The 11109-nt window shown below is 37.8% G+C and overlaps 1 protein-coding gene across 1 annotated transcript; it reads left to right on the top strand.

Moving 5' to 3' along the window:
- Positions 1-8730: 8730 nt before the first annotated feature.
- Positions 8731-9987, top strand: LOC116110948. Its single transcript, XM_031397166.1, has 2 exons — positions 8731-9453; positions 9550-9987. Exons 1-2 carry the CDS (start codon positions 8731-8733, stop codon positions 9985-9987), a joined length of 1161 nt encoding a protein of 386 aa, XP_031253026.1.
- Positions 9988-11109: the final 1122 nt, after the last annotated feature.

Genomic DNA, 11109 nt, shown 5'->3' with positions numbered 1-11109 from the left:
TCAAGCAGCTTAATCCACAGAGGCACAATATGGGGGCTTCTTTGCTCAACTCTAGCTCATATTCCCTTTCGGAGAAGGATGGGCCGATTCTGGATGACCATGGGCCATCCTCCAAACACTGTAACATGTCTGCTTCATCCCCAAATTTGATGAAGAATAAACTTTATCATTCATCATGATCTATCGAACTCCATATTTCTTCCAAAAATTTGAGCCCGTATGAACGGAGTGGAAAGGCGGCTTTTTGTCAATGAACGACCCAACTAGACAGACTTCCCATTTCTTCCTGCCTTCCTCGACTGCTTCTGGGGGGAGACAAACCGTGACAGACCCATCCGGTTCAATTGTCAGAGCATGGAACTCCATGGTAAGTTTCTCCCGAGGGGGATGATTCGCTACGACCCGGCCCAATTCCTTTCATAGGCATTGCCATCCCCAAAAGGACCTTGTCACCCTAGAAGAAATGTTAAAACGAGGACCCGAGAAGGGGCAGATTTGCGGACACATTTTCCTCCAGCTCAACCACATTAGACTCCCTCCCTGGATTTGATCTGATCATGCCACATCCATTGAAACCGGATCCCCATCAGAGAAAGACTATCTTGGCCCCATTATTGGAGGACCCAACATTTTGCAGGAGCCTATTTCCCATTCTTTCCAGACATTCCCTTGCAAGCAGCAGCAAAAGGCCCATCAAAATTGCCCTTGTCTAATTATTACCCGAATCTTGCCTTAAGAGTCACTACGACCCATAACACTGATATCCTTAAAGATTAATTTCGATTCACCATCCACCCTACAAGTGAAAATCAAGCTTTTTGAGAGATTAGGGTGAACGCCAGACAAATCCGCAAACTCCGATAATGCATCTCTTAAAACTTGAACCGAACTGGGATCACCATGACAAAACAAAAATAAATCATCCACAAAGCAGAGGTGAGTAATCTTATGGGAAGCACATCTATAATGATACTTAAACCCCGTACTGTCATGTACTTTCCTTTTAATGATAAAGGAAAGAACCTGCATAACCAAGGTGAATAGATATGGGGAAAGGGGATCCCTTTGCTGAAGACCCCTTTTACCCAGAAAGAATCCATGGACATCCCCATCAATGGCGATAGAGAAGGAAGGGGAAGTAAGGCAATCACATATCCACAAGATCATCTTTTGAGGGAAACCAAACAATTTCAAGGCCTGAATAATAAAGTCCCAGTCCACAGAATCGCAAGCTTTTTGAATATCCACCTTAAAAGCACAACGGCAGTCCCTTTATCCTTGTGACAGTTACGGAACAGCTCTTGAGCAAGCAAAACATTATCACTAATTCTTCGACCCGGCACAAAAGTTGATTGAGTGGTATCAACTAATTCTCCAAGGCACCCTACCACCCTATTCGCTATGATTTTAGATATGCATTTATACAAGATGTTACAGCAAGAAATAGGACAAAAATCACCAACGTTCATAGGAGACTCCCTTTTAGGGACCAGGGCAATGATATTGGCATTAATTTGTCTAAGCAGTCTTCCGTGGGAGAAAAAATCAATGACTGCCGAAGAGATTTCTCCTCCCACAATCCCCCAAGCTTCTTTAAAAAAATTTGTCGTTAAACCATCAGGACCTAGAGCCTTGTCATCCCCAATACTAAAGAGGGCTACTCGAACTTCCTCCTCAGTGACCTCCCAAATCATGTAATTACTATGGAACTTGGACCCCTGATTGGGAAACATATCCTCCAGCCCCTCAAGACTACGGACCTCTGGAGCTTCACCAAGAAGACTTTCAAAATCAGAAACAAAAACTTGGGCCATTTCATTGCCTTCCACCCACTCACCAGAATCCTTCATGACGCGAGGAATTTTTCTAGAATTTTGAGAAGACCGAAGGGACTGATGAAAGAATGACAAATTGCAATCGCCAACACTCAACCAATGAACTTTGGATTTCTGCTTTAGTAATCGCTCCTCATCAAGCAAGGCAGACCTAAAGGCATATGAAAAGATAGATTCAAGCTCCCGAATTTCACTGTTAAAAGGGTCAACATCCAAAGCCTGCTGAATAGATTCCATCTCATGTCTAAGGACAATAACTTTCTGACAAAGATTCCCCTGGGCTCGGTTCAGTTCCCTAAGTGGGAATTTAAGGCGCTTAAGCTTTTGAATCACCGAAAACATTGGCACTCCTAAACAGGGGCTACTCCAAACCCGCTGAACGGTAGGGAGAAAATCCTTCTTATGTGTCAAATAGTTGGAAAATCTAAATGGACGAGGCTTAGCAACAACAATTTGCGGAAAGATGGTAATGGACGGGCTATGATCACTTATTCTTTGAGGCAGAAAAAGAGTGTTGGCTCGAGGGTGTCTCACAAAGAATCCAGAATTACCCATAACACGATCTAATTTCTTCAAAACTCCATTTTGACCGTGAGGCTTCCCATTCCAAGTAAATAAAATTCCAGCCTAGCATAAATCCTCCACTTCCAATTCATCAACACAATCTTTAAAGTCCACCATGCCAGTAGAAAAGGTGGGACAACCCCCAATACTCTCATGCACCTGTAACGTGACATTAAAGTCTCCCAAAATAAGCCATGGACTATCCCCAACCCCTGACTTATGTCTACGTAGGCTGGTCCAGAGTTCCCTACGACATATGTAGTTGTTGGCTGCGCAAACAAAAGAACAATGAAACTGAATATTACCATTCACATACCTGATTAAGCAATGAATAACCTGATCTGTCAAGTCTTGAACTATCACATTTAACATGGACACATCCCAACCAATAACAATTCGACATCCCTGACTACTCTGAGATGCATTTGAAATCCAATTCCAGTTTCTAAAGATCGATGAGAAGATACGAGCAGCATTAGGAAGGGCTACTCGTGTTCCCAGGAGGGAACATAAGGCAAGCCTCCTTACCCGAACAAAATTACAGACTTCCATCTGCTTAATGGGCTGATTAAGGCCCCTTATGTTCGAACAAGCTAAATTGGTCATGACTTGTATGGATTGGGAGTACACTTTGGCCCATTCCCAAGGTCAATTTCAATAGTGCCACCCTTTAAGAAACCTATCATAAAAACAAAGTCAGATTCAACATCAGCATTCTCTAAGTCTGAGTCTTTGTCTACTTCCACATCGTTGTCCATTTCAACATCTTTCAATGAGAGACCCCTCTCTGCCTCCCCCCCAGTTGCAGAATTTTCCAAGTCAGTAGAAAGACATTGGAACGAGTTACTCGTTTGGGGGTCTCTATTAGTCTTCGGCTGGGCCTTGACCGTCTTCAATTTATCACCCAAAAATGGCTTCCCTTTACGCCCGTCCGAGATACTCTGATTAGGCATGGCTGCCTCTTTCACCTGAATAGCTGAAGGGGCACCTTTCTGGGAGTTATTCGCCAGCTTACCTTTACCTTTCCGCACCACCTGCTGGAATCCATCATCTGAATTAACCCCTGGTTGTTCTAATCTTTGACGGTTAGCTTGCATCTCCTCCCTAGATTGGCTGGGACAGGACGTATCTCCATGGCCAAAAACACAACATTGAGCACACTGAGAGGGTCTCCATTGATATTCAACTCGAACCCTCATAGTTTTAGAAACATTAGATCCCATTCTTATAATCTTAGCATTCAAAAAATCTGGCTGTTTACGACTAGCGCCAACTTCAACTAGGACCCGGGCAAATGCAATCCTACCTGCTCCATGACGACAAGTATCCTCAATAATCCTATCCATCCCTAACGACTTACCCACCACACTTGCTAGAAAGCTAAGACTTTTGACACTCCAATACTCCAGAGGAACATCAAGCAGCTTAATCCACAGAGGCACAATATGGGGGGCTTCTTTGCTCAACTCTAGCTCAGGTTCCCATTTTCGGAGAAGGATGGGCCGATTCTGGATGAGCCATGGGCCATCCTCCAAACACTGTAACATGTCTGCTTCATCCCCAAATTTGATGAAGAATAAACCTTTATCATTCATCATGATCTATCGAACTCCATATTTCTTCCAAAAAATTTGAGCCCAGTATTGAACGGAGTGGAAAGGCGGCTTTTTGTCAATGAACGACCCAACTAGACAGACTTCCCATTTCTTCCTGCCTTCCTCGACTGCTTCTGGGGGAAGACAAACCGTGACAGACCCATCCTGTTCAATTGTCAGAGCATGGAACTCCATGGTAAGTTTCTCCCGAGGGGGATGATTCGCTACGACCCGGGCCCAATTCCTATCATAGGGCAGATTGCCATCTCCCAAAAGGACCCTTGTCACCCTAGAAGAAATGTTAAAACGAGACCCGAGGAAGGGGCAGGATTTGCGGACACATTTTCCTCCAGCTCAACCACATTAGACTCCCTCCCTGGATTTGATCTGATCATGCCACATTCCATTGAAACCGGATCCCCATCAGAGAAAGAGACTATCTTGGCCTCATTATTGGAGGACCCAACATTTTGCAGGAGCCTATGTTCCCCATTCTTTCCAGACATTCCCTTGCAAGCAGCAGCAAAAGGCCCATCAAAATTGCCCTTGTCTAATTGATTACCCAAATCTTGCCTTAAGGATTCACTACGACCCATAACACAGCCCAACCCATTTGACAAACCTTCATCTTGATCCTTCGTCAGAGCCACCGTTCTCGTATTACTGGTGCTCATAGACGACCAGAATTGAACTCCCTCTGTAACACCACCACGTTTCACCGGAAGGTTCCTATCCCGAGCCCAAGCATTATCTTCAATTCCCACCATTTTATGAGTGAGTTGCAGCCCATCCGACGTCTGTGACTGAGTCCCATTAACCACCATCTTCCGCTCATTCCTAGTAAAGAGCAAAGAAGGATCCTCACTTGTCATCCTGTCTTCCCTAAGAGCCCGATTACTACGACCTTCATACAAATCGCGTCTATCCAAGGAACCCATTAGTTTAATCGTCCCTATCTCGCCCTCATCAATTAAGGATTCCACATCCCCACTAGATTGTGAACTATGGGAGGAGGATTTCCCTCCTCTTTTCATGCGCCGCGACCCCTGGCTCAAAGGAGCATGTTTCCCCACAAACACTTTGATGGGTTTCATAAATTGGCACTTCCCAGAGGACCTGTGCCGCCTCAGAGTAATCGTGACTTACCCACTAAACAGAAATTCACCCCCTCTTGTGGCCTGTGGCAGAGCTAACGGAGAGAGAAGGTTAAACAATAATACTTACATATCCCATTGGAAAATACTACACTTATCGATCCTATTAGCATGCAATTGCTTTCCCGAATATAAAATACAGAAGTTAAATTAAGAGAACCAAATATAGCTTGAAATACTTCTAACCAATATCATTATTTAATAGAATGTGAAAATACAAAAGTTAATATCATTAATTAAGAGAATGTGAAACATGGTATTACATAGACCATCGATCATTCTAAAATATATCATAGCTGAAACAAATATTTTTACACAGACCATTAATTATCATTTTAAAGATGATCATAAAAACATTCTTCATGCATAAAATGAATGGCATTGATTCGGCCATTATGAATGATGCCCATGCAGTTAATGATTAATAATTCACTTGAGTCCAAGAAAAAATAAGTAAGCTAGCATGCAATTGCTACAATTTTTCCCGAATATAAAAAGATAGACAATAAAGAGAATCAAAGATGTATTGAAATACTTCTAACCAATTTCACTATTTAATAGAATGTGAAACTGGCATTACATGACCATCGATCATTCTAAAATCGATCATAGTTGAAAATTTCTGTTTAAACCCAGCCTGGCCCGACCCGATCAATTGAACCGGTTCAATTAGGACCCGAGGCTTTCACCGGACCGAGTTACCAATTTTACTATTCATCAATAAACCTAAAAATTAAGACAATTATTGGCAAATAATTAAAGGCTCTGATGTTGGGAACGATCGTCAATTCCACCCGTTTGGCTATGTAAAAGATGAAATTATTCGAAGGATGCAACACCTCTACTTGGGCCATTAATACCACGGCCATAGGTTATACTATAGACGTAATCGCCATTAACACATTTGAATTCCTCGCCTCCTTCAGCTATGGTACAACAAGTGTGATCACAAGAAACTCTTGATAAGTAGATGAAGCTCGTGGACCGTATATGGCACAACTTTGGGGAAAACAGTTTATGCAAGGTTGACATTTTGTCCAACTTAGGCCACCAACAGTATCTACCAATAAATACACAAATTGAATTGGAGTTCCTATCATAATTTGAGCAGTATGGAAGTATTTCTGACGATCTAGAGTGGCAAAATGCTTGTCGTCATCAATGTTGCTTTTGATTATGAAACAATATGGAAAGTAATATGAAATCAAACAAGTAAACAATCACAAATATCAAACTAGTGAAGAGAATGAAAACACGTGTAATTTACCTCGGTTCATCTAATAACATGTCTCGCCTCTTATTGTTAAAGTGGTTGACAACTCCAACAGATTATGAGTAAAACTCATTGAGTAGAAAAAATAAAATAAAAAATAAAAGTTTCCTTCTAATTAAGTAGAAAATAGTAAAAATATATTGCTTTTAATCATCATCTTTTCATTTAGTGATGTGCGACGTAAAATGTTTTCTAAACAAAAATATCGTAATTGATGCTAATACATGGATGCAATCTATGTTAACAAATGATGTCTACAAATGTTGTAAGTTGTTAACAATTTTTACTTTAAAAATAAGGGTAGAGTACCGTGGTTAAAATTTTATAAATATGTATATTTAAATTCATAATTTATTATATAATATTATAATGTTCAAGATTATTTTGACTTTTAAAAAATAATTACAATTGATTATATCCTTTGACAAATTCTTTTCTTTTAAATGTACAATAAGACTATTTGGCTAATTCAGAGATAGTGTGTTTAATACTAGATATATATATCCATGGTAAAGAGATTGAAAGCAAGTTAGTGATGAAGGATTAATTGCCTTGAGTCCAAGAAGAACAGCTTTGGCAATTCATTATTACATAACCTTTAGGATACGTTTGGGTTAGGAAATGTTGAATTACTGGAAATGTTACTACAAGGAAAAAGGCATTTCTTGACAAAATTTCTTGATAGTTTTAAAAAATGGTCAAGAAATATTTTCTTTGACAACTTCTTGACTGTTTTTAACTGTCAAAGAGTTGAGACAATATTTGATTGTTTTAGCTAATCCTTAATTGTTATTAACTGTCAAGGATCGTGTAAAAATTAAGAGATGCAATTTAATTCCTTGACTATTATAGTCTTAATCCTTGACAGTGTTTAATTGTCAAGGATTAAGTTAAAAAAAAAAAAAAAGTCTCAAATTTGACTCCAAGGCTTCCCATCCTAAAATTTGCTAAGGCAAAATTTTTCGCCCAAACCAAAACACACAAGTCCCTTCCTGTCATTGTCAACACTCAAAACCCATTTTCTCCCAAAATTCTACGAAGTCAAAAATAAGGCAAGAAAACTGCCGCAAAAAACCGAAGTGTCTTCCACCCAAATCTCTCCCACTCAAAGCTCTCCCACCCAAATCTCCTCTACTAAACTAATCAGAGCCCGTAAACCCTAAATCTCCTCCACTAAATCACCAAAATCTCTTCCCCTAAGTCGTCAAAATCTCTTCCATCGATTGTTTCTGCAATTCTCAGTAGCAGCAACAATCAGTGAAGTCGTCACTTCGCCACCTCCGCCACCATAAACCATCACCAGTAAGATTGTTATTTTCTTCCTAAAATCTTTTCGTGCATTCACTAATTTTGGGTGAGAATAATACATGCATTGCTGTTGTCTTTTGATTTAATGTGAGAATAATGTCACATTGTGAGAAATCTTTTCATGTCTTTGAATATGCGCTGGACATAGTCTTTGCTTGGGTGTTTGTGGTTTATACTGGTAGCAGCCCAACGGGCCTTTGCCTTAAAAACAGAAAACTTGATTAATATATAGTCATTTGGGAAAGTCTAAACAATACAGTTGTACATTTTCATTTACCAATTAATTAGGCATATTTAACACCAAAGAAGGTAAGGCATTGTGGTTAGTAAGAAGTGTAAAGTGAAAATGAAATGATTACATGTGTTGTGTTACTGCAGAATCACTATCAATTTCTTTTGATATAAGTAGTTACTAAATTTGTTATTGTAATGATATTTTGAATGTTGTTGCTTTGAATTCTAGATACAATCTTTGAGGTTTACAGATTAGTAGATAAAGTACCATTTTGAAGTGCATTTGAAAATACTGCAGAAATTTTGCACTGAATTAGTTATAATAGTTAGAGAGACTGTGTTGCATTAATTTATAGTGAATGAAATGCTGTAGGGTTAATTAATGCTTTGTTTAAACAGAATGTCAAAAGAATATGAAGGAGAGGAAGAATTCTTAAGATTTGCTAAAATGAATTTCAAAGAAAGAGATGTCATTCCATGTAATAAAGTTTAAGATTCAAACATGTATGGATTAAACACGGATTAAGCAATCCTCAATAACTTCACTCTATTAGAAAGTGTTAAAATACATCACAAAAGCACACTCAATAAGAATCAAATAAAAATGAAAAACAATTTAGTTGCCTCAATATTCTAGCTCAAAATAGTTGTGTTTAAAGCTACCATGTTTCACAGTCCATTTAAGGATAATTTTGAAATTAAATTTTGTCAAAGACAATTTTAAGCATGTAATAATGTTTTGTCCATGGTTTACCATCATATTTAATATGGACAAATCCTGGATTACGTTGGATAGATTGTCTAAAGAATATGAAGATGGTGTTGAATTATTTTTGGAGTTTGCAAAAACACGGAGCAATGATCCACATAAGATTCCATGTCCATGCATAAAATGTGCAAATATGTTTTATCATACAATTCAAGATGTCCGTGATCATTTGTTTGTGTCGGGTTTTGACGAAAGTTATAGGATTTGGGTTTTCCATGGAGAAGATGTTGATTACAATTACTCGAGGAACATCAATGATTCATATCCCAATGAATCAACATTTAAAGACTTTGATATTACAAAGGATATGGTTCATGATGCTCACGAGTATTGCAAAGAAGATCCAAATACATTGAAATCACTTCTAGATTATTGTGAAAAGCCATTGTATAATGGGTGTAAATATAGTACGCTTAGTGGGTTCATGAAATTCCAATACTTGAAAGGGAAATATGGGTGGTCAGACACAAGTTTCTCGGATTTATTGTGTACCCTTCATGATGTCCTACCAGATGAAGATTCAATGCCTAAGTCAATGTATGACACAAAGAAGGTCATGGCGGCATTAGGATTAGAATATAAGAAGATTCATGCATATCAAAATGATTGTATTATATTTAGGAATGAATACAAGGATCTTTCCAAATGTCCATCTTATGGTGTTTCACGTTGGAAGAAACAAGTCGGTAAATCATCAAGCAATTCCAAAGTTCCTTCCAAGGTTTTATGGTATTTTCCTCTTATCCCTAGGTTTAGAAGGATGTTTTAGTCTCCATAAACTGCCTATGACTTAACTTGGCATGCACTTAACAATAAGAATGATGGTAAACTTCGACATCCAGTGGATTCACCCATTTGGAAACTTATTGATGATAAGCGGGATGAATTTGGTTTGGAAAGTAGAAATCTTAGAATGGCTCTTTCTACGGATGGTTTCAATCCACATAGATATCTCAGTTGTCAGTATAGTTGTTGGCTGGTGATGCTTGTAACCTATAACCTCCCATCTTGGTTGTGCATGAAAAGGAAGTTCATAATGTTGATGTTATTGATCTCAAGTCCACAACAACCTGGGAACAATATTGATGTATATTTGTCACCTCTAATTGAGGACTTAAAACAATTATGGGAAATCGGTGTTGAGACTTATGATGCTTATAGGAAAGAGTATTTCACCTTAAAGGCAGTGTTACTATGGACCATAAATGACTTTCAGCATATGGAAACCTTTCCGGTTGTTAATGCTTACTTCTGAATTAATTTTGTGTAGGGTGAAAGATGGAATACATGGAGAATGATGCATGTGATACTATAACATGTATATTCAAACTTTGCAAAAAAAAATTTCAATCAAATTAAAAACAAGTAAGGTATAACTTGTTACCTCAAGTCCTTAGCAACCTTGGAGACTTTTAATTTCAAGAGAAATTAAACAAAAAGAGTATCCACACTAAGGTAAAAGAAGAATTAGGCCAAGAGAGAGATTTAGGGTTCTTAGAAATTTTGATCTCTACCCTAAAGTTGATATATCATTTTCTTTATTTATGTAGCCTTGTAAACAATTCAATAATTGTTTTGGACTTCATTAAACAATTCCATAATTGTTTTTTGAGTTGTAAATAATTCCATAATTATTATGAAGTTGTTAAACTTCTTTAAATAATAACATTGGATTAACATTTAATCATAATTAACAATTTAACTCTTAAATTGTTTACATAACAATTTAACCCTTAAATTGTTCATATGTTTACCATTATAACCCATCATTAAATCCAATATAATATAAAGAAAATGATTAATTATGAATTGGAATTCCATTTAATTCCAATTAGCAATTTAACTCTTAAATTATTCATAATAACTTATATAACCCTCCATTGAATCTAATTCAATGATATTAATATAAATAACTTTATTACCCTTGGTAGATGCTAGCCAACCTTGAATAATCAACGCTCTTTGACTATTTCTCCATTCTCCATTCTCCTTAGTTTTTATGTGTGACCTCTTAGGTTCATTGTGGCCTAACTGTGGGCCCAATATCATAGTCTATTTCGATATGTTTTGTCATAAATCTTTATGAACCCACCGATTATGGTAGGCATCTAGCAATGCTCCATAACCCCTAAGTCACAATGAAGATATACTCCAACAAACCCTTTTATAATCATATGCACTATATAATCAAATCTTTCCATTGTCTAATCCCAATTAAGAATGGATTCATGGTGTGTCAAAATCCTTATCTTAATTTTATATTAAATTGACAATCAATACATATAGAACGTGTCACCATGAAATAGCCTTTCAAGTAACATTTTATATACCCCGCCAGAGATTTTCTTTTTCCAATGTATCTTAACATTTGTCTAGA

Source organism: Pistacia vera, unplaced genomic scaffold (assembly GCF_008641045.1).
Source record: "Pistacia vera cultivar Batoury unplaced genomic scaffold, PisVer_v2 Contig620, whole genome shotgun sequence".
Classification (NCBI taxonomy): domain Eukaryota; kingdom Viridiplantae; phylum Streptophyta; class Magnoliopsida; order Sapindales; family Anacardiaceae; genus Pistacia; species Pistacia vera.
The sequence above is the reverse complement of the archived record's forward strand: the minus strand, read 5'-3'. Positions and strand labels throughout refer to the sequence as shown.

Coding starts and splice junctions, on each gene's coding strand:
- LOC116110948 (XM_031397166.1), top strand. CDS start 8,731: ATGGACAAATCCTGGATTACGTTGGATAGATTGTCTAAAGAATATGAA. Junction 9,454..9,549: donor ATTCCAAAGTTCCTTCCAAG/GTTTTATGGTAT, acceptor CTTAACAATAAG/AATGATGGTAAACTTCGACA.